General features: G+C 63.1%; 2 protein-coding genes across 17 annotated transcripts in view; one reads left to right on the forward strand and one right to left on the reverse strand.

The window, feature by feature from the left end:
- Positions 1 to 130: 130 nt before the first annotated feature.
- SCRIB (scribble planar cell polarity protein) lies at positions 131 to 21,073 on the forward strand. 14 transcript variants are annotated; one of them, XM_035276960.3, is made up of 38 exons: positions 131 to 652; positions 1,812 to 1,929; positions 2,033 to 2,111; positions 2,314 to 2,403; positions 2,500 to 2,556; positions 2,651 to 2,714; positions 2,858 to 2,932; positions 3,000 to 3,144; positions 3,573 to 3,691; positions 4,582 to 4,781; positions 4,855 to 5,021; positions 5,110 to 5,240; positions 5,322 to 5,447; positions 6,163 to 6,330; positions 6,812 to 7,222; positions 8,100 to 8,162; positions 8,711 to 8,800; positions 9,227 to 9,304; positions 10,139 to 10,462; positions 10,563 to 10,643; positions 10,737 to 11,021; positions 11,428 to 11,538; positions 11,644 to 11,937; positions 12,015 to 12,203; positions 16,562 to 16,672; positions 16,754 to 16,807; positions 16,987 to 17,061; positions 18,110 to 18,172; positions 18,700 to 18,783; positions 18,946 to 19,053; positions 19,162 to 19,315; positions 19,387 to 19,534; positions 19,610 to 19,795; positions 19,882 to 20,024; positions 20,100 to 20,137; positions 20,262 to 20,336; positions 20,561 to 20,612; positions 20,695 to 21,073. In XM_035276960.3, the coding sequence occupies exons 1-38, from the start codon at positions 494 to 496 to the stop codon at positions 20,838 to 20,840; spliced, it is 5,061 nt and encodes a 1,686-aa protein (XP_035132851.3). In that variant the 5' UTR covers positions 131 to 493; the 3' UTR covers positions 20,841 to 21,073. The 14 variants fall into 14 exon arrangements, with proteins under 14 accessions (XP_035132851.3, XP_078209073.1, XP_035132852.3 ...); XM_078352947.1 differs by having other exon boundaries at positions 10,160 to 10,462; XM_035276961.3 differs by lacking the exon at positions 20,262 to 20,336.
- The window catches only part of IQANK1 (IQ motif and ankyrin repeat containing 1), a 69,916-nt gene continuing 60,088 nt past the window's right edge, over positions 13,988 to 23,815 (reverse strand). Inside the window, exons 8-17 of one of the 3 annotated variants that reach the window (XM_078352960.1) lie at positions 22,941 to 23,080; positions 22,778 to 22,832; positions 22,517 to 22,609; positions 22,176 to 22,284; positions 21,981 to 22,074; positions 21,774 to 21,908; positions 19,860 to 21,698; positions 19,219 to 19,290; positions 17,324 to 17,406; positions 13,988 to 14,461 (exon numbers count right to left, since the gene is read on the reverse strand). In XM_078352960.1, the coding sequence (XP_078209086.1) occupies positions 21,395 to 21,698; positions 21,774 to 21,908; positions 21,981 to 22,074; positions 22,176 to 22,284; positions 22,517 to 22,609; positions 22,778 to 22,832; positions 22,941 to 23,080 (930 nt within the window). In that variant the 3' untranslated portion in view covers positions 13,988 to 14,461; positions 17,324 to 17,406; positions 19,219 to 19,290; positions 19,860 to 21,394. Of the gene's footprint in view, positions 14,462 to 17,323; positions 17,407 to 19,218; positions 19,291 to 19,859; positions 21,909 to 21,980; positions 22,075 to 22,175; positions 22,285 to 22,516; positions 22,610 to 22,777; positions 22,833 to 22,940; positions 23,081 to 23,815 lie in introns of those variants that run through there. The other 2 variants (XM_078352961.1, XM_035276985.3) reach the window with 2 other exon arrangements.

Here is a 23,815-nt window from a genome sequence, read left to right on the forward strand (position 1 = left end):
AGGCTGTGCGCGGGGCCGCTACGGGTCCTCGGAGGCGGCGGCGCGCAGGGCCTTCTGGGGGCCGCAGTCCGGGCGTGCTGGGCGGCGAGGGCGGGACTCGGCTTCCCGGCGGGCTGCGCGGCGGCCGGGTGGGTGTTGGCGGGGCAGTCCGGCGGGCAGTGGCGGTTCCGGTGCGGCACTGCGAGCGGACGAGCGGGCGGGACGAACTGAGCGGGACCGAGCGGGATGCGGAGCCGCCGCTACCCCCGCCTCCTGAGAGTCTGAGACCCGCCCGGCCGCGCCGCCCCGCCCAGGCCCGCAATCCGAGCGTTCCGCGCGTTCCGAGCGCGGGCCGGGCCCAGCGCCGGCCCCAGCCGCGTCCCCGTCCAGTCCTGGGCGGCCCGCCCCCTGCCCGCGCCCCCTCTCTGCGCGGCGCCCATGCGGACTGAGCCCCGCCCCCCGGCCCCGAGCCCGCCGAGCGCCGCCGCCGGAGCCCGCGCCGCCCGCCCGCACCATGCTCAAGTGCATCCCGCTGTGGCGCTGCAACCGGCACGTGGAGTCGGTGGACAAGCGGCACTGCTCGCTGCAGGCGGTGCCCGAGGAGATCTACCGCTACAGCCGCAGCTTGGAGGAGCTGCTGCTCGACGCCAACCAGCTGCGCGAGCTGCCCAAGGTGAGCGGCCGCCCGCACCTGCCGCCCGCCGGCGCGCGCCCAGCCCCCGGTTCTTCGGTCGGCAGAATCTGCCCGGGCGAGCCACCGCAGCTTCCAGCCGGCCCTGCTGGTTTGCACTGGCCAGGTCCCCACCCCAGCCAGCCGCACCCTCCCCTCCCAGCCGCCCTGGCTGGCACAGGTGGCAGCGGTCATCAGGTGCTTGTCTGGGGATAGCGATTGTCACCGAGCCTGGAGGAGGAGCCTCACAGAGTAAAATCCGTGGGGATTCAGGGAGGTTGATGGGATTACGGTGGAACTTGAGCTCAGGTGGCTGATGAGTACCAGCTTCTTGGGCCGCTCTGGAGGTGGGGTCCAGGTCTCCTCTCCTTTTCTTACTGGGTGCACGGGTGAGTGGGGAAGCCCCTTGTCAGATCTGCCTGTGGTTGCCCTTTCTTTGCCTTCGTTTCTCAGGGTTAGCTGTTTTCCTAAGACTGCTCCAGAAGGGAGGATGGAGAAAGCAGCTTAGGAAGCATCTGTTTTTTGGAGATGGGGCGCTGAGTGGCTGATGCCTAGGAGTTGGGTGCCACAAAGAATGTGGCCCCGCTCTGGTCCTGGCAGTGATAGCTTTGTTCTCTGTGGCCACCTGCAGGCCTTGCACATAGCCCTGTGCCTGTGGTGCCCTGCTGTTTTTGTTACTGTTCTTTTGGGAACCATTTACTGAGTTTTTGCTGCGGAACCAGACCGGGCTCGTTTCTGGGGTGCAGTGGCAGAGGCCAGTGTGGGCCCCTGGAGGGTGGCAGAAGTGGTTCAGCGGCTGGGTGGGCCCTGAGGTAAGACACAGAGCAGGGGATGGGGCTTTGTCTGGTTGTGAGCAGGTTCTTTCTTGAAGTGGAGGCCGGCCTGAGGAGTGGAGGGAGGCGGGCACAGTGGGAGCAGGTGCCTTCTCAGAGTGGAGGCCGGTGTGAGGAGGAGAGGGAGGCAGGCACAGTGGGCATGTGCACCGTGTGTTTCTTTGCTTTCCTTGCCACAAACGGGGTGTCATGGCTGGACTCCAGGACCCTGTGTGACCTGGAGGAGGCAGAGGCTTAGGGACCCTTGATTTGTGACACCCACGTGTTCAGGAGCTCTTCTCTGCTCTGGGTGGCCTCTGCCACAGAGCCTGTGTCCTCCCTGCCCACAGCCATTTTTCCGGCTGCTGAACTTGCGTAAGCTGGGCCTGAGTGACAACGAGATCCAGCGGTTGCCTCCCGAGGTGGCCAACTTCATGCAGCTGGTGGAGCTGGACGTGTCCCGGAACGGTGGGGAGCCTTGGTGGGGGCTGGGTGGATCCAGGGGAATGTCCTCTGGGGCTACAGACATGTTGCAGGTCGTGACATCCCGTTCACTGTGACCCTCTAACAGACATCCCTGAGATCCCAGAGAGCATCAAGTTTTGCAAAGCTCTGGAGATTGCGGACTTCAGCGGGAACCCCCTCTCCAGGTGGTTGGCAGCCTGTGGTGGGTTCGGCAGGGGCTGTGGGTCCTGCAGCCTGTGGTGGGTTCCGGAGGGGCTGTGGGTCCTGCAGCCTGTGGTGGGTTCCGGAGGGGCTGTGGGTCCTGCAGCCTGTGGTGGGTTCCGGAGGGGCTGTGGGTCCTGCAGCCCCGGTCTGGTCGTCTGGAAGCTTCTGCTTCCTCCCATACAGGCTCCCTGATGGTTTCACACAGCTGCGCAGCCTGGCTCATCTGGCCCTGAATGATGTGTCCCTGCAGGCGCTGCCTGGGGACGTGGGCAAGTGAGTGCCCTCTCGGGTGGGGGGTGGATTGGCCCTGCCCCTACCACCACTGCCTGCCTGCCTTCCTCATGCCTCAGCTCCTGGTCTCTCTTTCAGCCTCGCCAACCTGGTGACCCTGGAGCTCCGGGAGAATCTGCTGAAGTCCCTGCCAGCGTGAGTGTGACGGGCATTTTCCCAACAGCCTGGGCAGCGCCACAGCCTGGGGACCAGGGTTGCATGGTGACACCTCACCCTGCCTCCTGTGCAGGTCCCTGTCTTTTCTGGTCAAGCTGGAACAGCTGGATCTGGGAGGCAACGACCTGGAAGTGCTGGTGTGTGGAGGCCCGACAGACGGCAGGGCGGAGACCGGAGGGCCAGCAGGCGGTGGCTGGGTGCAGGGGCATGTAATCTCCTGGGCATGGTGCAGCAGGAAGCCTCACCTCACAGCCACTCTTCTCTCTGTCCCTCCTTGCAGCCGGACACCCTGGGGGCTCTGCCCAACCTTCGGGAGCTGTGGCTGGACCGGAACCAGCTGTCGGCACTGCCCCCGGTGAGTGGGAGTGGGGCTGGCCTTCTGCCTCTGCCTGTCTGCGCTCTGACTCTCTGCCTGCCTGCAGGAGCTTGGGAACCTGCGTCGCCTGGTGTGCCTGGACGTGTCAGAAAACCGGCTAGAGGAGCTGCCAGCCGAGCTCGGTGGGCTGGTGCTGCTCACGGACCTGTTGCTGTCCCAGAACCTGCTGCAGCGACTGCCTGATGGCATTGGTCAGCGTGCCTGGGGGTGCCGGGTGCTGCTCACAGAGCCTGGCTCCAGAAGGAGCATGGGGTGTCAGGCTGTGTGTGGTGTGGGGCACGGGAGGATCCTAGGTCTGCCCAGGCTCTGGGACCTGTCCCTGAGGAGGTGTGGTGGGGCCCTGGGGCATCTGAGAAGGCTGAGGAGGCAGCTGGTGGTGCTGAAGGGGGTGGTGGAGCCCATGAGAGTGGAGGGTGGGTAGTGCCACTGGAGCCTGGTGTTTTCTCAAAGGAGGCTGGGTCAGGCTTGTCAGGACGAGGTAGGTAGGGCCCTCCTGAAGTATGGCGGTGGCAAGAGGGAATGGGGGCCTCGCCCGCTGCCCTGAGGGCACCTTTGCCCAGGTGGGTAAAGCATGTCTGTGGCTGTGCTCAACCATGTCACCCTGTCTGCCCGACACCAGGTCAGCTGAAGCAGCTGTCCATCCTAAAGGTAGACCAGAACCGGCTGTGCGAGGTGACCGAGGCCATTGGGGACTGTGAGAACCTCTCTGAGCTGATTCTCACGGAGAATCTGCTGATGGTAGGGTCCAGCTTCCCAGGCAGAAGGGATGGGGCCATCGGGCGTGTAGAACAAGGGTAGGCATCGGCCCTTGTGTGCTGCTGGGGGTGCTGGCGGTGGCCTGACCTATGGAGCTGTTTGGACAGGGCTCCTTTCCCGTCAGAAGGGGAGCCTCCTGGCCGGAGGTGAGGTGAGGCAGCAGAGTCAGGGCATGGACCTTTGTCGTTTGCAGTGAAGAATCCAGGTTGCGTTTTTTCTGGCGCGTGTTGTAACGCAGGGGGGCGGTTGCAGAGAAGGCAGGGATGGGTCTGTAGGAAGAACAGATTGGGAGCAGGAAGCCAGGCTGCTCCCCAGGGGCATCTGGCTGCTCCTCACAAATCAGGGTAAGCTGAGGTCCACCCCAGGGCAGGGCTGGGGGACGGTGGTGCTGCCATCCCCAGGCTGGGAAACAGGAGCGAGCCGTGAGTAGGGTGCTTATTCATGGGAGGGGTCCTCAGTGGGAAGAAGAAAGGGAGTCTAGGGTTCAGGGCTTTGGGAAGGGACTGGCCCTGAGCAGGCAGGCTGGACCTGGGGCCTCAGGAGCCCTAGGAATGACACGGCAGACGAGTGGGGCACCAGACAGGCTCGCAGATCAGTCCAGGGTACCCACGGGAGAGAGCCAGGGATGACTCGGTAGGGTGTTTTGGTGGTGGGACTGCAGGCTGAGGGCAGTGGGCAGAGCTTGGGGAGCAGAGAGCACAGAGTTGGGTGGAGATGGCTTCCATGGTCAGGTCCTTGTCCAGATCTCCAAGGGCTTCGAGGGGTCCTGGCTGGAGCTAGCCTGGGGTTTCTGTGGCTCTGCCCCCACGGACTGTCATCTCTCTCCCACTCCCAGCAAGCCTCTTGCGCTCTGATCTCCTCTTCCTGGCCAGGCCCTGCCTCGCTCCCTGGGAAAGCTGACGAAACTGACCAACCTCAACGTGGACCGGAACCAGCTCGAGGCACTGCCGTCAGAGATTGGGGGCTGCGTGGCGCTCAGCGTCCTCTCCTTGAGGGACAACCGCCTGGCTGTCCTGCCACCAGAGCTGGCCCACACGTCCGAGCTGCATGTGCTGGATGTGGCAGGGAACCGGTGAGTGCCAGCCTGGCCCCACAGGCCCGACTGTGGCCCCAACACCCACTGACTGTGCCTGCCCGGCCCCCAGGCTGCAGAGTCTGCCGTTCGCGCTCACCCACCTCAACCTCAAGGCTCTGTGGCTGGCAGAGAACCAGGCGCAGCCCATGCTCCGGTTCCAGACGGAGGATGATACCCGGACTGGCGAGAAGGTGCTCACCTGCTACCTGCTGCCCCAGCAGCCCCCACCCAGCCTCGGTAGGTTGCTTGCTGCAGGCATTTGGTGCGGGTGGGCCTCAGGCGGTGCTTGGGGACCAGCCTGGGTCCTGATACTCGCCTGCTGCAGAGGATGCTGGGCAGCAGGGGAGCCCCTCAGAGAGCTGGAGTGATGCCCCCCCAAGCCGCATCAGCGTCATCCAGTTCATGGAGGCCCCTGCAGGTGACGAGGACGCCGAGGAAGCTGCAGCTGAGAAGCGGGTATGGGGGTGGGGACCTGGGAGGTGAGCCTCCGCCTGAGCCTTGCCCTGCGGCTGCTGCTCACCCCTGTCACCACGGCAGGGCCTCCAGCGCCGGGCCACACCTCACCCCAGCGAGCTCAAGGTGATGAAGAGGAGCATCGAAGGGCGGTGGAGTGAGCCCTGCCCTTGCCAGCCAGACCCTGGGTTGCCCTTGCCTGTGGAGGAGGTGGGCATGGAGCCATAGCAGCCTGGCGGGCCACTGCCCTCAGGAGCTGCAGTGGTCCAATCCATCCTGGGAGTGGGGCTGTGAGGGCCAGGGCAGCACAGAGAAGGGGCAGGAGATGAGGCTGGTGACAGGATTCAGGAACATGGGGCTGCAGGGCCGGCTGGTGACGGGGCGCCAGGGCAGATGTGCAGGGAGACCTGTGCAGCTGGAGTGCGGGGAAAAGCAGAGGCAGGTGTGCCTGGGAGCACAATGGGTTCTGGTTGTGGGATAGGTGGAGTTGGCGTGGGTATCATCAGTACCCGGGAAGGGGTTTGGGGCTGGCACAGAGCAGGCCTGACTCTCCTCACTCGGAACTGGGACCCGCACACTGTGGGCTCCAGGGTGCAGCAGCACCAGTGATCTGGGCTGGGGTAGGGTGTGCGGGAGGGGAGGAGGCTCGTCTCAGGATTCTCCTGGGAACTTTTGTGGTCCTTGTTCTTTTTGGGAAAGGCTTTCCTCACTGCTGGGCTGTGCAGATGTGGCTTTGCCCACACTAGGCCCCAGAGACGCATGGCTTCCTCGGGGACTGGGATGAAGAGCAGCTGTGGGGCTCACTGGAACTGTGAGCCTGTTGTAGTGCCTGGTTGGGGCAGTGGGAAGCTCAGAGAGTGACTGCCCCGTAGGAGGCCTCTGAGCCGGGAGCGCTCTCAAAACCTGACCCTACTTCCCACTGCAGGAGAAGCGGCTGAGCGCTGAGTCAGGCGTGAGTGAAGACTCCCGCCCATCTGCCAGCACAGTTTCTGAGGCCGAACCCGAAGGTCCATCCGCTGAGGCACAGGGGCAGAGCCAGCAGGAAGCCACGACTGCTGGCGGGGAGGAAGACGCCGAGGAGGACTACGAGGAGGTACGACTGGGCAGGGCGGAGGTGGGAGGCTGGGCCCTGCTGATGCTGCGTGGACAAGGCTGAAACTTGCGGGGAACTGCCCTGTGCAGAGTGGCTGTGGGTGGTAAGGGGCTGTGCTGCTGAGGGTGCCCCATAGAGCTGCCATCTAGGTGGGGTGAGGGTCTCCCCCAACAGCTGGACTCACAGATCCCACCTCTATCACAGGCCACCTCCTGACTCCAGCATGGGCTCCCCAGTGTCAGGCCTTGGAGCACCCTTTTGTTTCTACCTGGGGCTTTGTGTATCTCTAGGAAGAGCCCCGGGGCTTTCTGGCCTCCTTAGGTCTGAGATGAATGTCCATCAGTGGGCAGTTATGCTGAGTCCTCCTGTGGCAGGGAGCCTTTCAGAGCCCCTGTCTGTGGTGGGCACACTGCTTAGCGCGGCCTCCCTGTGGATGCACAGCCACAGAGCTGGGGCCACCCTCACCCTTGCACCTGCACAGCCCACAGTGCATTTCGCGGAGGACGTACTGCTGCCCAGGGATGACAGGGAGAGCGAGGAGGGGCAGCCTGAGGCCCCCTGGTCCTTGCCAGGCGGGAGGCAGCGGCTCATCCGCAAAGACACACCTCACTACAAAAAGCACTTCAAGATCTCCAAGCTGCCCCAGCCCGAGGCTGTGGTGGCCCTTCTGCAGGGCATGCAGCCCGATGGGGAGGGCTCTGCGGCTCCCAGGAGCTGGCACAATGGCCCCCATGCACCCTGGGCTCCTCGGGCTCAGAAGGAGGAGGAAGAGGAGGAAGAAGAGGCCAGGCCTCAGGAGGAGGAGGAGGAGGAGGAAGACAGAGCTGAAGAGGAGGAGACCAGCACTGAGGAGGACAAGGAGGTGGCTGTAGTTTCTGCACCCTCTGTCAAGGTGGGTGGCAGCCTCACCCCTGCCTGACCCACATTCCCCTGGCCTCCTGGGCACCCAGGGCTGGGGCAGGGCCAGGGACTGACCCACAGGCCCCCAGCCACCCAGAGAAGGTAGTGGACGTGCATGCTCCACGGTTGGCATCGTCGCTCTCACCAGGCCCCAGGTCTGCCCTGGCATTGGTCTCAGTGTCAGGGGCAGCTCTGCTGGCCGGTATCCTGACCTGCGGGCAAGCACAGAGCTCACAGAGGCCAGGCGTGGCTGCCCGCCCTTTGTGGGCCTACCAGGGCCTGTCTGCGTGGGTCGTGGTCCCAGGGCACCAGGGCAGGGTTTCTTCCTCTCACAGGATCCCTGAGCTCTCCTGTGCCCTCCCCATGTTGGGCACTGGCTGCAGGGCTGAGGCCCTGATGGCTGTTCTGCCTTATCAGGCCCTCCTAAGGTGCCACACAGGCCTTTGGGGCACCAGCGTGTCCCCTCCTGGTCCTCAAGTCTCTTCTTCATGGCTCACAAAGGGTTTCACCTGCTTTCTGGGCAAATTCAGATGCCAGGGGAGCCCCCAGACCCCACTCTCCCTGCCCTTGATGACACCCATTCCTCAGTGTGGGCTGAGGCATGACAGCTGAGGGAACCTGGAGGCACCACAGCAGGGACAGCCAGGCAGGGCTCCGCTCAGCTCTGGAGCACCCCCCATGAGCCTTGCTTGTCCCCAGGTGTGCAGTGTCACTCATGCCTTCAGGACGGAGGTGCCTGTGGAGGGGCGGCCAAGGGAGCTTGGTGTGGTCTCCTCTGTCCTTTCTGCTCGTGGTGGGGGCTGGGTGAGGCGGTGGTGGTGGTCTTGGCGGTGGCTAACCTGCATGCCTCGCTGGTCCTGTCCTAACAGGGGGTGTCGTTTGACCAGGCCAATAACCTGCTGATAGAGCCTGCTCGCATTGAGGAGGAAGAGGTCTGTACTGCTCGCTCTGCGCTCTGGCTGGGGCCGCTGCTGGCCTTGCTTCCCGGGCTGCGGGCTCATGCCTCTCCCCGCCCCTGTTGCTTGAGCACAGATTTCCCCCCCCCGCCACAAAAGAGCTCTCAGATGGACCTGGGCTCTGGGGCTGGGACACCTCCTGCCTAGGACAGCCTGTCTTGTCAGGGGCAAGCGGAGAGGTTGGGCCGGCTCCCAGCAGCCACCTGTGGCTCTGAGTCTTGCCTCCCTGCAGAGGTGGCACAGCCCTCATCCTCTGACGGGCGGCAGGGGCGCCTCGGGCCTCAATCACCCAGAGGTGGGCAAGCCCTGGCCCCCCACACTCTGCAGAGGATTGCTCTTCTGCTGGGGTCTCAGGGCTTCTCCAGCTGGCCCCTGCGCTGGCCCTGGGCGGTGAGTGGCATGAGACCCCATGCAGCTGCCCAGGGAAAAGCCAGAAATGGCGTCTGCACGCCAGCGGGTTCTGCAGAGAGCACAGGCATCCCTGCTGTGGCCTTTCCTGTACACCTCGTCTGTTCTGTTTCCAGCTGACTCTCACCATCCTGCGGCAGACTGGGGGCCTGGGCATCAGCATTGCGGGTGGCAAGGGTTCCACACCCTACAAGGGGGATGATGAGGTGAGCACTGCCTGGGTCCCAACTGCCACCCGCTGCTCTGCCTCAGTTCACACTAATGGCATGCAGGCCCCTTGCCCTGAGGATATTCACATGCTCCGACACGGGCTGGGCCCAAGGCACCAACTGTTGAAGGATCCTGAAGTGCAGGGGCAGCCTGAGGGAGTATGGGTCTATCCTCCCTTCTTGGCCTCCCTTCTCTCGCCAGGCGCCTCTGCACCAGGCTTGGGGCCACGAGCCCTTTCTTGGGGTTGACCTGCTCCTTCCAGCCTTGGCACTCGGGATCCCGCAGTGGCCAGAGCTCAGCTCTCCTGCTGGCCAGGGCTGGGGGCTGCTGGGAGTTTGTCTTCCCCCCTGGGTCTTCTGCAGAAGGGGCAGAACTTCGGGCCCCCTTCCCTGGCCCCTGCCAAGCTCGTGTCTGTGCCCTAGGGCATATTCATCTCTCGGGTGTCCGAGGAAGGCCCTGCAGCCCGGGCTGGTGTCCGCGTGGGTGACAAGCTCCTCGAGGTGAGTTGGGGACCCCTTGGCCCCAAGTGGCAGCTATGCTCTCTGGAGGTACACAGTTCCTGGTATTAGGGTGATTGGCTGCCTTCTCCCAGCCCCACAAGAGTCCTAAGCACAGGACACCAAGCCACGGAATCTGTAAACTCCAGGGGAGAGCCATCCGTGGGTCAGGCCATGGCTGCCCCAGGCACAGTGGCCTCTCCAGGAAGGGCCAGGCTGCTGGCTGGTCTGATGGAGTTTGGACCTTGTATGAGATCCCTGGAGCCCCCACCTGGGCACCTGGCCGTCCAGCCTGGGCAGTCGTGTCGGGGTTCAGAAGAGGCATGTGCCCTTCTCATAGGGACACCCCGAGGGCAGGTGAGGGCCCTGGAGCCCAGCCAGGAGGCGTCTGCCCACGGCTCAGGTGCTGCTTCTGCCACTCGGCTCTTCTCCTAACCTTTTCGTGGGAACTCCTGTCCCTGGGTCGTTGGGGTAGGGGCGTGGGTCAGTAACCCCATGAGCTCAGGTGTGTGCTGGGCTGCTCAGATGGGCCCGAGGTGTCCAGGAGCAGGGCTGTATGTGGCCTGGTTGTGGGGATGTCTACCTGCCTCCCATGGCCAACCTGTGTCCTAGCCGTGGGGCTGCACACATGGGGTTTCTGAGGACCTGGTTGGGGGGAGGTCAGTGCCCACGAAGAACCCTGTATCTAAAGGGCTAGGGTGGTGTCAGAGCCTGGGACCTCTCCCCCTGCCCGTGCCTCAGTCTCCCCATTCTGGAGGGAGCACGTGGAGCCCCCAGCATGTGGCTGTCGGTGGCCGCTCGGGGTTCTGATGTGCATGTGGCCTCTGTGGCCCGCAGGTGAATGGTGTGGCTCTGCAGGGCGCCGAGCACCATGAGGCTGTGGAGGCACTCCGGGGGGCCGGCACTGCTGTGCAGATGCGAGTGTGGCGCGAGCGCATGGTGGAGCCTGAGAACGCAGTCACTATCACGCCTCTGCGGCCCGAGGATGACTACAGTCCCCGGGAGCGGCGGGGAGGGGGCCTGCGCCTGCCCCTGCTCCCCCCCGAGAGCCCGGGACCCCTCCGGCAGCGCCACGTGGCCTGCCTGGCTCGAAGTGAAAGGGGACTGGGCTTCAGCATTGCTGGTGGGAAAGGCTCCACACCCTACCGGGCTGGTGATGCGGTGAGGCTGGGGCCCAGGGCCGGGGAGGGCTGCTCCAGGGCTGGGGAGAGCTGCTCCAGCCTTACTGGCAGCCCTGGCTCCCCTTCACCCTCCCCTGCAGGGCATCTTCATCTCCCGCATCGCCGAGGGGGGTGCTGCTCACCGTGCTGGCACTCTGCAGGTCGGCGACCGAGTCCTCTCTGTGAGTGGGGATGGGGCCTCGCCCCACACGCCCTCCCTCACCCTCTGTCCCATCCTGCCCTTGGGCCTCCCTGACTTGGATACGTTCTCACAGATTAACGGAGTGGATGTGACCGAGGCCAGGCATGACCATGCCGTCTCCCTGCTGACTGCTGCCTCCCCCACCATCGCCCTGCTGTTGGAGCGGGAGGCTGGGGGCCCTCTTCCTTCCAGCTCTCCACCACATTCCTCCTCACCCCTCACCGTTGCCGTGACCACCACCACCCCCACCAGCACCACCACCCCCAGCATAACCACTGTCACCCCCGGGGATGCTGGGTTGCTGAGGCTGGCCCCCGGCCTGCTAGCCGCCACCTTGGAAGGGCCATACCCAGTGGAGGTGAGACACACGCCCCTACCCAGGCACCTGCCCAGCTTCAGCTGTGGGCACTGGCCCTCCCAGGATCTGCTCTTTTGTGACCCTGCAGCCCACTCTGGGTGGGAAGCTGGCCTGCTCGCCCTTTGCCCTGTGGCCCCTTGAGGCTGGGGCTCTGCCCCACAGCCAGACTCCTCAATTTGGTTCCCTCAACACAGTCTTCTGGCCAGCCAGATGGCCTCAGTTAGCAAGGATGTTGGCCTCATGCTGCATGCCTGCTTGGACAGCCAAACACTGGTGGCACAGGAACCCTCATGGGCACGTTAGGGCAGCCCCTGCCCACCGTCCACAAGGACCTGGATGCACAAGGGAGTCTTCCCACACCCCTTCCCTGTCCTGACCGAGACCTGTCCCTTGTCCGTGTCCCCAGGAGATCCGTCTGCCGAGAGCGGGGGGCCCTCTGGGTCTTAGTATCGTTGGAGGCTCTGACCACTCCAGCCACCCGTTTGGTGTCCAGGAGCCTGGTGTGTTCATCTCCAAGGTAGGGCAACCCAGCCAGACAGCTCTGAGCCAGGCGCACCCATCCCAGGTACCAGCTCAAGTTGGCGCGGCCTTATCCACCAGATGTCACCCTTCTCCCTGACAGGTGCTCCCGCGGGGCCTAGCTGCTCGCAGTGGCCTGCGGGTTGGGGACCGCATCCTGGCAGTGAACGGGCAAGACGTGCGGGAGGCCACGCACCAAGAAGCTGTCAGTGCCCTGCTCCGGCCCTGCCTGGAGCTGTCCCTGCTGGTGCGAAGGGACCCAGCTCCCCCAGGCTTACGGGAGCTGTGCATCCAGAAGGCACCCGGGGAGAGGCTGGGCATCAGCATCCGAGGGGGCGCCAGGGGCCATGCTGGCAACCCCCGTGACCCCACAGACGAGGGCATCTTTATCTCCAAGGTGAGCGCCCCACAGCCTGCTCCAGGCCTCACTCCCCACCTCCCACCAGGTCCCTCTCACACCGCGTCTCTCCACAGGTGAGCCCCATGGGGGCAGCTGGGCGTGATGGCCGGCTACGTGTGGGTTTGCGGCTGTTGGAGGTAAACCAGCAGAGCCTGCTGGGCCTGACACACAGCGAGGCGGTGCAGCTGCTACGCGGTGTGGGCGACACCCTCACCGTGCTGGTGTGTGATGGCTTTGACGCCAGCACCTCTGCAGCCCTGGAGGTTAGTGCTCCCGCCCCAGGAACCACGCTTCCCTCTGGCCCATCCTGAGGTGTCCTGAGTCACTGACACCTCTCAGGGTGGGCGGTGGGTCCTCTGTGCCTCTGGGACTGGGAGGTGCTCTGCATTAGCTGTGAGGGGTGGGGAGCTGGCGGGGGCACCCACCTTCCCTTTCTGCTGAGCTCTAGCCATCGATAGGACAAGACACATGAACAGATGGGGGTGTGTCTGGGGCACACTGCATGGTCTGGTCCTAAGAGAAGTTGTTGAACCACTGGTGACTCCTGCAGAGCCCACGAGGTTGTCACGGGATGGCTCGGAGCCCACCAGCCAGGGAGACTCCTCGGGACTCAGGGTCCCCGCTCCTGTGTCCAGTGGCACCCTGTTCCTCCTAGCCTGTCCCTGGGCCATGCCTGACTTCAGGGCTCCCCTTCTGATGACCTCTCAGCAGAGAGCTCCCTCCCGTGCCCAGCCTTGGGGTTATCTTTATGGCGACTTTTTCTCTAGCGCATTCTCAGGTTGCTCTTGCTGTCCTAGCAATTCTCCCCTGTTGTCTGCTTCACTTCTGGCAGAAGCCCTGTCCCCCTTCCCACCCGGGCCTCTCCTGTCTCCCCTCCTGTGAGAGTGGGGCTTGCCTTGTGCTCAGGTTTAAGGGACGTTCATCTTCTACTGTGATGTTTGCTGTAGGCTCTCAGCTCTCATGACATTTTTTAAAGGGGTTGGGGGCTGTTTCTGTTTATAACTTGTAAGAATTGTTATCTGAAGCTGGGGCCCTAGACGCTTCCAAAGGTGGTTTTGAGGTATCTTTCTGTTTTTAGGGTTTTCCTAATGGGTTTCAACACAGTGTTCCCTTGGTGTCCCCTGATCAGGCAGGGAATATTCCCCAGCTGCCTTGGCAAGGCATTCTTCGTACTTCCTGCCCCAGCCCTGGATTCCAGCCTGTTGTGTGGAACCTGGCCCCTCTTGGTGGGAGCTGAGTGTAGAGCTCCTAGCCGTGGGCCAGGCGGGCTCAGGACTCTGGCTCAGCGTCTGCCGCTCTATGGCCTCTGCAGCAGATGGAGGCTGAGAGGTGGAGATTTTTATATCCATGAACGAGAAAAATCATGTGTTTGTACTGTTATATTTAGCTCACTTAACATTATAGGGTTTTTAACTAACTTTTGTGATTTTAGATTTCTCTTTTTCTCATAAAATCTCCAATTTCTTAATTTCAAAATTAGCTGAGTGTGGTGGCACGCACCTGTAGTCCCAGCTACTGAGGAGGCTGAAACAGGTGGGTCGCTTGAACCCAGGTGTTTGAGTCCGGCCTGGGCAAGACAGTAAGACTCTAAACAAAAACAGCGACAGCAGTGGCATGCCTGAGAGCAGGAGCGCCGGGGGCTGAGTTTTGGGAGGCTGCCTTCCTGAGGGCTCACCCCACTAGGACGAGCAGTTGGCAGCATCCTGTGTTCTCGGCCACTTGAGAGCCTCTGTGCTCTGGCTGCCAACTCGATACACAGTTGGGTTGACTCGTTTTAGCTTTTAGAGTGATCTTTTTTAAAATCTGTGTCTTTTTTTTTTTTTTTTTTGTTTTGAGACAGTCTCACTCTGTCACCCAGGCTGGAGTGCAGTGGCATGATCTCAGCTCACTGCAGCCTCCTCCTCCCGGGTTCAAGCAATTCTTCTGCCTGAGCCTCCCAAGTAGCTGGGACTACAGCCATCTGCCACCAGAAAATCAGTTTCTTAATCGTGTACATCATCACCTGGTTCCAAAGTCGGAATTACAGACTCACTTCAGAAGCCCGGCATCCATCTCAGCTCCAAGGCTACCAGCTTTATTACGTTTGGTTTATTCTGCCATTTGTTTCTTTTTGAAAAATATAAGCACATACATAAATGAATTTTAAACTCAGAGAAAAGTTGCAAACACAGGACAAACCTGTGACACTCAGGCCTATTCCTGGCCCACCCACCATGCCGGGGACGCGCTCCTTTGCGGAAGGGCACAGTTCGGTCCCTGTGGGGTTTGGCCGCTGCACCCCGTAGTCTCCTTCCGTCGGAGCCTGCCTCTGTCTTCGCTGATTCCTCAGACCTTGATGTGTCTGGTGGGCACAGGCCCTCCCTACTGTGATTGTCCCCACGCTGGGTCTGATGTCCTCACGGGCTTCAGCATGTGCATCTTGGTGGCGGAGAAGCCACGTGTCTCCACGCCGCTCACCAGGCCCCGCTGCTGATGCTCTGAACCGGGGTCAGCCAGGTTTCCCCTGCAGTTACTCCTGCCCCTAGAGAGCAGCAAGCGGTTGTGAGAGGTGCTTGGAGAGAACGTGACATGCTGCTTCTCACCCAGCTCCCCCTGGGCACCTCAGCACCCCGATGGTTCCTGAGCGGGCCTGAGGTGGTTGGCGACAGTGCCCTACCCACCACCCCATGCTCCTCAGGTGGCTTCCTGCCCTAGAGCCTTCCCTTCTCCCAGTTATGTGTCATCTGCTTGCCTGTTCATGTGGGCTCACAAGGAGTCCATTTCATTAACAAAGGAATTTCCATTTCATTTCATGGGTGACAGGTTCTTACCATTGCTATTTTTTAAAATTAATTTTTCTTTTTTTTTTTGAGACAGAGTCTCACTCTGTCACCAGGCTGGAGTGCAGTGGCGCAGTTTCGGCTCACTGCAACCTCTACCTCCCAGGTTCAAGCATTTCTCTTGCCTCAGCCTCCCAAGTAGCTGGAATTACAGGCGCCTGCCACCATGCCTGGCTAATTTTTATATTTTTAGTAGAGACAGGGTTTTACTGTGTTGGCCAGGCTGGTCTTGAACTCGACCTCATGATCTGCGTGCCTCAGCCTCCCAAAGTGCTGCGATTACAGGCGTCAGCCACCGCACCCGGCCCCATCACAATTTATTCTGATGCTCAAATTGTCCCAGCCTTGGCCCATGAAGGTGCTTGAGCGCCTGACTCGTTCTGATATGACCTCCCCTCTCTGAGCATCCAGGAAGTGCTGGGCTCCTCTCCTTGCCCTGCCTGGCCCTGGAGTCAGCCATTTCTCTCAGGAGCGGTGGTTCCTTTTAGTGATCCTTAGGAACTGTGGTCTTGGCACTGGACGTGCACAGCGCTCTCAGAACCTCCCCGAGGCCAGAGCTAGGTAGCCTGCCAGTCTTCCACAATTATTCCTGGAACGATAGGGCATGAGCTCACCCGTGGCCTTTTCTGTGTTTGAGCAGCTCTCTCTGCTGTGAGAGGCTGGGCTGCCCGTGATCTTGCTTCCCACTCTGCCAGGCCCCCTGCCTCTCTTATTCTGTGGCTCTGACTTACTTCAGAAATTGAGAAGATGGGCAGCTTGTTTGTCCTAGTTCTGTGAGAATCCGAAGAGGTGTCGTTAAGGCTCTCTGCCTGTGCTTTTGTGACCCTCTGGTGTTTCCAGTAGTCTTTGCTTTCTGTGTTTAGCTTGTTGAGTGCTCAGAGTTGATGGTGACTGTATTGTCCTTGTAAATGGCATCTCTGTGGTGGCAGCATCGCATCTCCCCTGGTCTGAGCAGCTACTCTCTGTGCCTTCCGTGTGCTTGACATCTCTACCCACCCCTTACTTACCATTTCAGTTATGTTTTAAGAAACAGCACGGGGCTGGGTTTGTCCTTCAGGCCACACTGAGAGCACTGACCTCACAGGGACCCCCGTCTGTGAAGAGGGCTACAAGTGATGCCCTCTCCACTGTGCTGCCTCCTCTGGCTGCTGGCGGTGGAGGCCTGAGCCAGTACCACTGACCCCTGGGGGCTTGGAAGTAAGCCCTTCCCATGGTTCTGTCTGCCTGTGTTTATTTATCCGGGGCTCAGGGTCGAAGTACATCTTGTGCCCAACCAGAAGCCCCTGCCTGTCCTGGCCCTGTCTCCTCGGCCCCCTCTGCCCTGCCAGCCACTGGTGTGGGACAGATAATTTAGGTCTGGGAAGTGCAGGGCTGGCTGGACCTCCTGCATGGTGTCCTTTGTTTCACAGTCCCTGCTCAGCACTCATGCCAGGGTCTGGAGCCAGCCTGTCCACCCGAGGGGGCTGCTGTGTGCCAGCAGGTGTAGCGCCCGCTGCTCACCCCCTCCTTGCCCCGTTTTGGAGGCTGTCAGTTCTTCCTGGGGTGACTTTACACAGTTGCCTGTTTTGTCCTGCCCCAGACAAAGTGGCAGGCATCACGCCACTTTAGTCTCACTTAGTGCAGACGTGACCATGTCCACAGCAGCCCTGTGAGCTGTGAGGGGGACGGGCCGGGCCCGGGACAGTCCTGCCGGGCACTGGAGGGCCCAGCAGAGTGCCCTCTGCGGCCGCCCCACCCAGGGACGTGGCCCCTTGGTTACCTTTGCTGGCCATTCTCCCCTCAGCCCACACCCCTCTTCTCAGGTGTCCCCAGGTGTCATTGCCAACCCCTTTGCGGCAGGCATCAGCCACCGGAACAGCCTGGACAGCATCTCGTCCATTGACCGGGAGCTGAGTCCTGAGGGCCCAGGCAAGGTCAGAGGCACTTACAGTCGGCAGCCCCAGGGCCAGGGAGCCCGAGGCCAGCAGCACCTGATGGGTCCACTTTGCTTACAGGAGAAGGAGCTGCCTGGACAGACCCTGCACTGGTCCGAGGCCACAGAAGCCGCAGTGAGTGGGGTCACCCTACCCCTCCCATCAGGGCACTGGATTGGGGTTCATATCGCCCATGGGGTGCTGGATAGTGACCCCCAGAACCCCCTCTTGTGCCTGTGCTGTCTCCCTTCCCCCAATGGCTGGCGGCTGCCATGGAGCTGCCCTTGTTAGTGCTGTGTCTGCTCTGCTCCCAGGGTCGGGGTCTGGAGCCCCTGAAGCTGGACTACCGTGCCCTGGCCGCCGTGCCCAGTGCTGGCAGCGTGCAGAGGGTCAGTGCCCACAGTGCAGTGCCCCCACCTCTGTCCTGTTCTCCTGTTCATCAGCTACCCCAAGATGAACGCCAGGGCCTTCATGGAGGGAACCTTGGGCAGGGGCTAGGGTGGGAGGAGGCCGCATCTGACCTGCAGGCTACCCCAGCCGGAGCTTGGCCCCCAGCATGCCACGTGCTTGTCAACCCTCGTTCTTGACCCCAGCCGTGCTGCCCCACCCCCACCCCGAGCTTTGGATGAAGCCCGAGGCGCTCGTACTCACCGAGCAGGCCGGTGTGGTGTGTGAGCTTCACCTGCTATTGGGGTGCTGCCCAGGCTGAGGGTGCAGGCTGGAGGCGGAGGCTCCTGGGGGGTTGGGCAGGCACACGTTGCTGAGGGGAGGATGGGCTGGAGCAGCTGGAGGGGCCGTCGCTGGGGATGGGCGGGAGGGCGGGAGGATGCGCAGGCCTGTCCCTCCCCAGAGAGAAACCAATAATCCTCCCAGAGGGTGTGCCCCGCCAGCCTCTGCTGGGAGCCCCGAAAGGAGCGTGAGTGGCGGGGGACAGGCTCTGCCAGGCCCCTGCACTGGTGGTCGGGTGGTGGTTAGGGGCTGAGGCAGCGCATGCAAGGGCTCTTGGGTACCGACCCTGCCTCCCCTCGGCATGGGCAGCAATGAGAGGGGGGCTCCCAGGAGACCCTTCATCCCATGAACAAGAGCACAGCTGTGGGGGCAGCGCTCGAGCCCTGAGGGCTGCACACCGCAAGTGGGGGCTCCCCGCTGGCCCCTCTGTCCCCCGCCCCTCCCCTGAGCCCTCTCCTGCAACTGTGCTGTCTGCTTCCATCTCTCCTGCAAGGCTCCAGCCAGCGCACTGCTAGGGAGACACGAGCTGCCCATCCCAGGCCCCTGCATCGTGGGGGTCAGGGACAGCTCCTTCATGCCGACCGAGTACCTGGGTGTCCCCTAGGCTATAGTCAGTTTGGGGAGCTGAAGAGCTTCTGTGCCCTCCAGGCAAGTGCCAGGGCCCACAGCCCTGCCAGGCCTCACCCCACCCACTGCCTGATCCTCCAGGTACCGTCTGGAGCAGCTGGAGGGAAGACAGCCGAAGCCCCCCACTCCCCTAGTGGCCAGCAGGTGAGTGTCTTGAGTTAACAGGCATGCCCCACGGCAGGGGAGGGCAGGATAGATGGCTGCTGTGTGCAGGGCCCCCTCCTCCAGGGAGAGGGGGTGGCATGCCATTGATTCCGGGCTTCCCTCTGCTACCACGGGGCCTTCTGTGCGAGGACAGCCAGGAACACTTTCCTGGCCAGAGCTGCCTGGCGATGGGCTGGGGGCCTGGGCTTGCTGTTCCTGGAGGGGCTTAAGCTCCAGAGACCCCGGTCATTGTCTTGGGCCCAGGGCCCACCAGCCTCGCCCCTGCCTGCCTCTTGCCAGGGGGTCCTTGCCCCCCCTACTATTGGCACCAACCCCAACACACTACCACGTGGGGGTGGGGGTGACAGCACCCGAGAGACCCAGCCACAGCTCAGCACCTCACTGGCAATATGTCAGCCCCACCCAGGTTCTCTCTCTCTCCCCCTCTCTCCCCCTACCCCATCCTTTGCCTTGAATCCCTGATCCTGCTCTCCTCTGCCCCTGCTGCCCCCACCTGCCTTTTCCAGACAAAACCAGGGGTGATCCAGCCATTGGCTCAGGCCTGGCCAAGGGGCTCCCCAGCCCCCAGGGGCAGAGGTGGTCCCCGCTCCGTGAGTGCCCTGTCCCATGGGTGGGGTGGCAGAGCCTCCTTCCCCGGCAGGATGGTGGGTGGGGATCAAAGGCAGGCAGTGGGGACGGTGGGTGTTGGGTTGGGTGCAGCTGCAGCCCCGACAGCTGCCCAGTGCAGCTCATAAGAGCCCCACCCCCCCCAGCCACCCTCCCCGCCCTCCCCGGATGAGCTGCCTGCCAACGTGAAGCAGGCCTACAGAGCCTTCGCAGCTGTGCCCACTCCACACCCTCCTGAGGACACCCCTGCCCAGGTGTGTGGGGGCAGCACCCCTCCCTACTACGTGTGGGTGGGGTGGGTGCCCAGGGGCCTCAGTGCCCCAGAGGAATGCCAGCCAAACCTCAGGGCCCACTCCCCCCAGCTCCCCACGCCTGCGGCCTCCCCAGAGCAGCTCTCCTTCCGGGAACGGCAGAAGTACTTTGAGCTGGAGGTGCGCATGCCCCAGGCCGAGGGCCCCCCTAAGCGCGTGTCCCTGGTGGGTGCCGATGACCTGCGGAAGATGCAAGAGGAGGAAGGTGAGGGGCACAGAAGTGGGGTGGGGCTGGGTGTAGGCTGGCCCAGCTTGACCCACCGGGCTCTCTGGCAGCCCGGAAACTGCAGCAGAAGAGAGCACAGATGTGGGAGGTGGCGGAAGCCGGGGCCGGAGCGAGGCTCGCCCTGGATGCCGAGACCCTGGGCGAGGAGGAGCAGGAAGATGAGGAGCCACTGTGGGCCGGCCCAAGCCCCACTGCAGGGTGAGCACCCACGCCCCAGACGCCCCGCACTGGCCCCACACACCCTCTCCACAGCACATCCTGTCCCTTCCCTAGGCAGAGCCCAGTGTCCCCCCCACCCCCGGGAGGTGCCGCCCCGGTGCGGACAGCCAAAGCTGAGCGGCGCCACCAGGAACGGCTTCGCGTGCAGAGTCCAGAGCTGCCAGCACCTGAGCGTGCCCTGTCCCCTGCTGAGCGCCGGGCCCTGGAGGCCGAGAAGCGTGCGCTCTGGAGGGCAGCAAGGTAGGCCCCTGCTTGGAGGTCCCCACCCTGCTCTGACGCCTGCCCTGGCTCCTGCCCGGCTCACCCAGGCTTGCTGGTCTCCGCAGGATGAAGTCGCTGGAGCAGGACGCTCTCCGAGCACAGATGGTCCTCAGCAGGTCCCAGGAGGGCCGGGGCACTCGGGGGCCCCTGGAGCGTCTGGCCGAGGCCCCTTCCCCCGCACCTACCCCGTCACCCACCCCTGTGGAAGGTCCGTGGGTCTGGGAGGTTGGGGGGTCAGCCTGCCGCATGGGCCGCTTCCAACACTCGCTTCTTGTCCCCCCAGACCTCGGCCCCCAGACCAGCACCTCCCCGGGACGCCTGGTGAGGAGCCGGTGGTTGTGCCCGCCCTTCACCCCCGAGACATGGGGGGGTCTGGCCTGCACCCACCCCTGTGGCCCTCACCCCTTTCCTCTCTCTGCCTCTCCCCTCACGCTGTCCTTTCAAGCCTTTGTCTGGAAAGAAGTTTGACTACAGGGCCTTTGCAGCCCTGCCTTCTTCCAGACCTGTCTATGACATCCAGGTACCCGGCCTCCAGGCCTCTGCATGCCTGCCACCCTGCCTGTGTCTGCCACTGCCTCTGTCTGCTCCCGCAGGGCCTCCCCGCACTCTGCCCTCGCCCCGCCTCTCCATCCCCTCCCTCCGTCAGCTGGGCTCTGTGGGCCTCAGGGCTGGGAGCACACCTGTCCACGTGGGTGGTTTGGGGCAGGACTGGCGCTGGCCTGACCAACACTCTCCCCATCACAGTCGCCGGACTTTGCTGAGGAGTTGAGATCCCTGGAACCATCTCCCAGCCCTGGTGAGTTGGGGCTGGGTGCGGGGTGAGCTCCCCGGAGCCCGGCTGCCCTCAGCTCACTGCCCGCCCTGTCCCTGCCCCCCAGGCCCACAGGAGGAAGATGGAGAAGTGGCCCTGGTGCTTCTGGGCCGGCCCTCACCCGGCACTGTGGGCCCCGAAGATGTGGCGCTGTGCAGCAGCCGCCGCCCTATAAGGCCTGGGCGCCGTGGCCTGGGCCCTGTGCCCTCCTAGAGGAGCGGGTGCCTCCCCCAGACTTGGGGTGGGGGCCCTGCCAGCTCCAGCACCACCCTTACCCTGAGTCTTTTAACCTGGGTTTTAGCATTTTAAAGAGACCCCGCAGGAGTTCCAGCCTCTGACTAACTGCCCCACCCCAGCCGAGACATCGGCGAGACTGTAACTAGTGATGTTTGTACAACCAAAGACTCTATTTTGTGGCTTCAGAAGAATAAAGTGACTACATTTTACCTCCCCTCTGTCTGTCCACCCCCACCCACTGGCACAGACGCCTCCTGCCCACCAAGGCCAGGCTGAGCTCCAAGTGCCGCATCCTCCCGCCCTCACACATCTCACACTGCGCCTCACTGTGCACAGGCTGCGTGGCTGCCCGTCCCCAGCAGGACCTCCCCCAGGTGCCTGCAAACCTGTGTCCGCTGGTCAGGGTTGGTCATCTGGGGCTCAGCACTGCTGGGCTCTGGACTGCACACAGTGCCCCTGCCTCTCACACACACAGCACAGAGGTGGCGCCGCGCCCTGGGGCACACACTTTATTGGGGTTGGAGCCAGCGCTAGAGGCCTGTGCCCGGCAGCTGCACTCGCACCGGGAGCAGCACCTGCAGCTGCTCAGCCGGCGGCCGCTGGGCCTTGGTGACGAAAAAGAGGCGGAAGTGCCCCAGGCGCGCCTCCTGGAACTGCGTGGGGCTGTACTCAGGCCCGTCCGTGGGCCGCAGCAGTGACAGGTACCTCTCCTGCTCCAGCAGGCCACGGCTCAGCAGCGCCTGTGCCAGGCCGGGCTGCACCGCCTCCAGCTGCCGCTGCACAGCTGGGAACAGGTCCACCTCGCGCAGATCAAACACCAGAGGCTTCCCATACCTGCCCCAGGAGGCTGATGAGGCAGGGTAGGGCTGGGGGGTGGGGTGGGTGTACCTGATGCCCTGCCTGCCTCACCGCAGAGCCCCCAGAAGAGCCAGGCGCATCCTCTCTGGCCTCAGGTGCTCCGGGTTTACCGTGTCCACATAGTTGGTGTCCTGGTAGCGCAGGAAGGTAGCCGCCTGGCCTGAAGGGTCAATGATGAGAGGCCACCTGGGGACAGCCATGAGGTCGGTGCTGTCTGTCCAAACCCCAGCTCGCCCACATCTGGCCTGGAGCACTGACCGGCCGTCAGCTCGGATGCGGTTGCCCACGTCTTTCATCAGCACATCATGCAGCTCGGTGACCTGGCACTTAAGCCCATGTACCTCTTCTTCCCCTGTCAGGGTGGCAGAGTGCAGCTGACAGGCAGGCCCAACCCCGGACTCCACCCTGGGCTGGGCCTCCCAGCCCCCAGCCAGCACCCCATGCCAGGCTCACCCTCCTGCGTCTGTTCCCGCAGTGCCAGCCTGGCCAGAGCCAGCGCCTCCTCAGCCTTCTGGGCCTCCTGCTGCAGCCTCTCCACCTGGTCCTCTGCATCCTTAATGGCCTGGAGGAGGGGGCCACGCTGACCGTCGCTTGTCCTATCCCATGCTCTGGCTGGGGAAGGCTCCTGCTCAGGCCTCCTCCCCACCCCGTCCCAAGGAGGTCACCATTGGCAGGTGACCCCTCATGGTTGAGAGGGAAACATCCTAGGTTGGGAGGGAGGAAGCCTGGGCTGGTGTGGAACAAGGAGGGCTGTTGAGGATGCAGTGGCACTGCGAGTCCGCTGCGGCCCCCACCTGCAGCATCAGCTCAGTCCTGTCCGTGTGCCGCCACTCACACTGGTCGTGCTCCGAGATCCTCCGGCTCAGCTCACAGTAGGCCTGCTGCAGCTGGGTGGGCGTATGGGCAGGCCCTGGCAAGGCTGGCCCTGGCCTTCTGACCAGGTCACTTCCTCTCCTAGCTCTTCCCCTGGGTGCCTGTCCACCCGGCTCCCCCACCTCCCCACTCACCAGGCTCCTCCTGCTCCCCACCTGGCTCCTCCCTGAGGTTACACTCACCTCCTTGTGACACTGTTGCTGCTCCCTGGCCAGCTGTTGGACCTTGAGGGTCATGCTAAGGAATGGGAATGAGCTGGGGCAGAGGTTCCCGCCAGCATTCCCCATCCATGCTCCCGACAGTGCTCTCCGCCAGCACCGCCCACACCCCTCCTGCCCGACACACCGCTCAGCCTCGGCCTCCTTGTGCCGTTTGGCCTCCTGGGCCCGGCGCTGTTGCTCTGCCTCCATGTTCTGGAGCATGGCCTCTGTGAGGCTCAGGTCCCATGAATGCAGCACGTTCACCACCGCATCCAGCGAGGCCACCTATAACAGACGACATTTGTCAGGCACTCAGCCTGTGTTCCAAGTCTCTTCAGCCTGGAGAGGAGCTGTTGCTCTTCCATTTGGGAGAAAAGGCACCATTGTGCGGAAAGGCCTGTGCTCACATCTGGTGCGTGGTAGGCCCTTTGGGTGCAGCTATCCCCAAAGCCCAGGCCACCGGGAATTCTCCTGGGCTCCCTGACCAAGTCCGAGCAGGAACCTGCTCCTGTGGCTGGGCCTCCAAGGGCTTCCTTCCCCCTCACAGCCCCCAAGGACCCGCCCCAAGCTTCCTGCCTCTGCTGGACTCGTGTATACGCCTGCGGCCTTGGCTGCCACTGCTGCTTCCTGAGCAGGCGGCTGGCCTGCAGGGTGTGCACAGCATGGCTCCCTCTGTGGTCCCCTGCAGATCTCTGCCTGCACGGCACAGCCCCTGGGGCTGCCGCTGCCTCTCCCCTTCTGGAGTCCCCAGCACTCCAGGAGCAAGGAGTGGGTGCAGAGAGCCGAGCTCCAAGCCCAGCTGCCCTGGGCCTCGAGGCCCTGACTTCCTGTGCCCGGCCCTCCTTGTCTGTGGAGCCAGGGTGATGCTCAGAGGAGCTGCAGTGAAGAGTCAGAGCAGGAGCTCAGAGCAGACCCACATGCGCCTGGTGGCGGACCAGTCCCGGCCTCCCTTCCAGGAAGCTGTTTGTTCATGGGTGGCTCTGTGTGTGAACGCTGTTTGCCCCATGCCTGCTCGGGGAA

This window comes from Callithrix jacchus, chromosome 16, assembly GCF_049354715.1.
Source record: "Callithrix jacchus isolate 240 chromosome 16, calJac240_pri, whole genome shotgun sequence".
Lineage (NCBI taxonomy): Eukaryota > Metazoa > Chordata > Mammalia > Primates > Cebidae > Callithrix > Callithrix jacchus.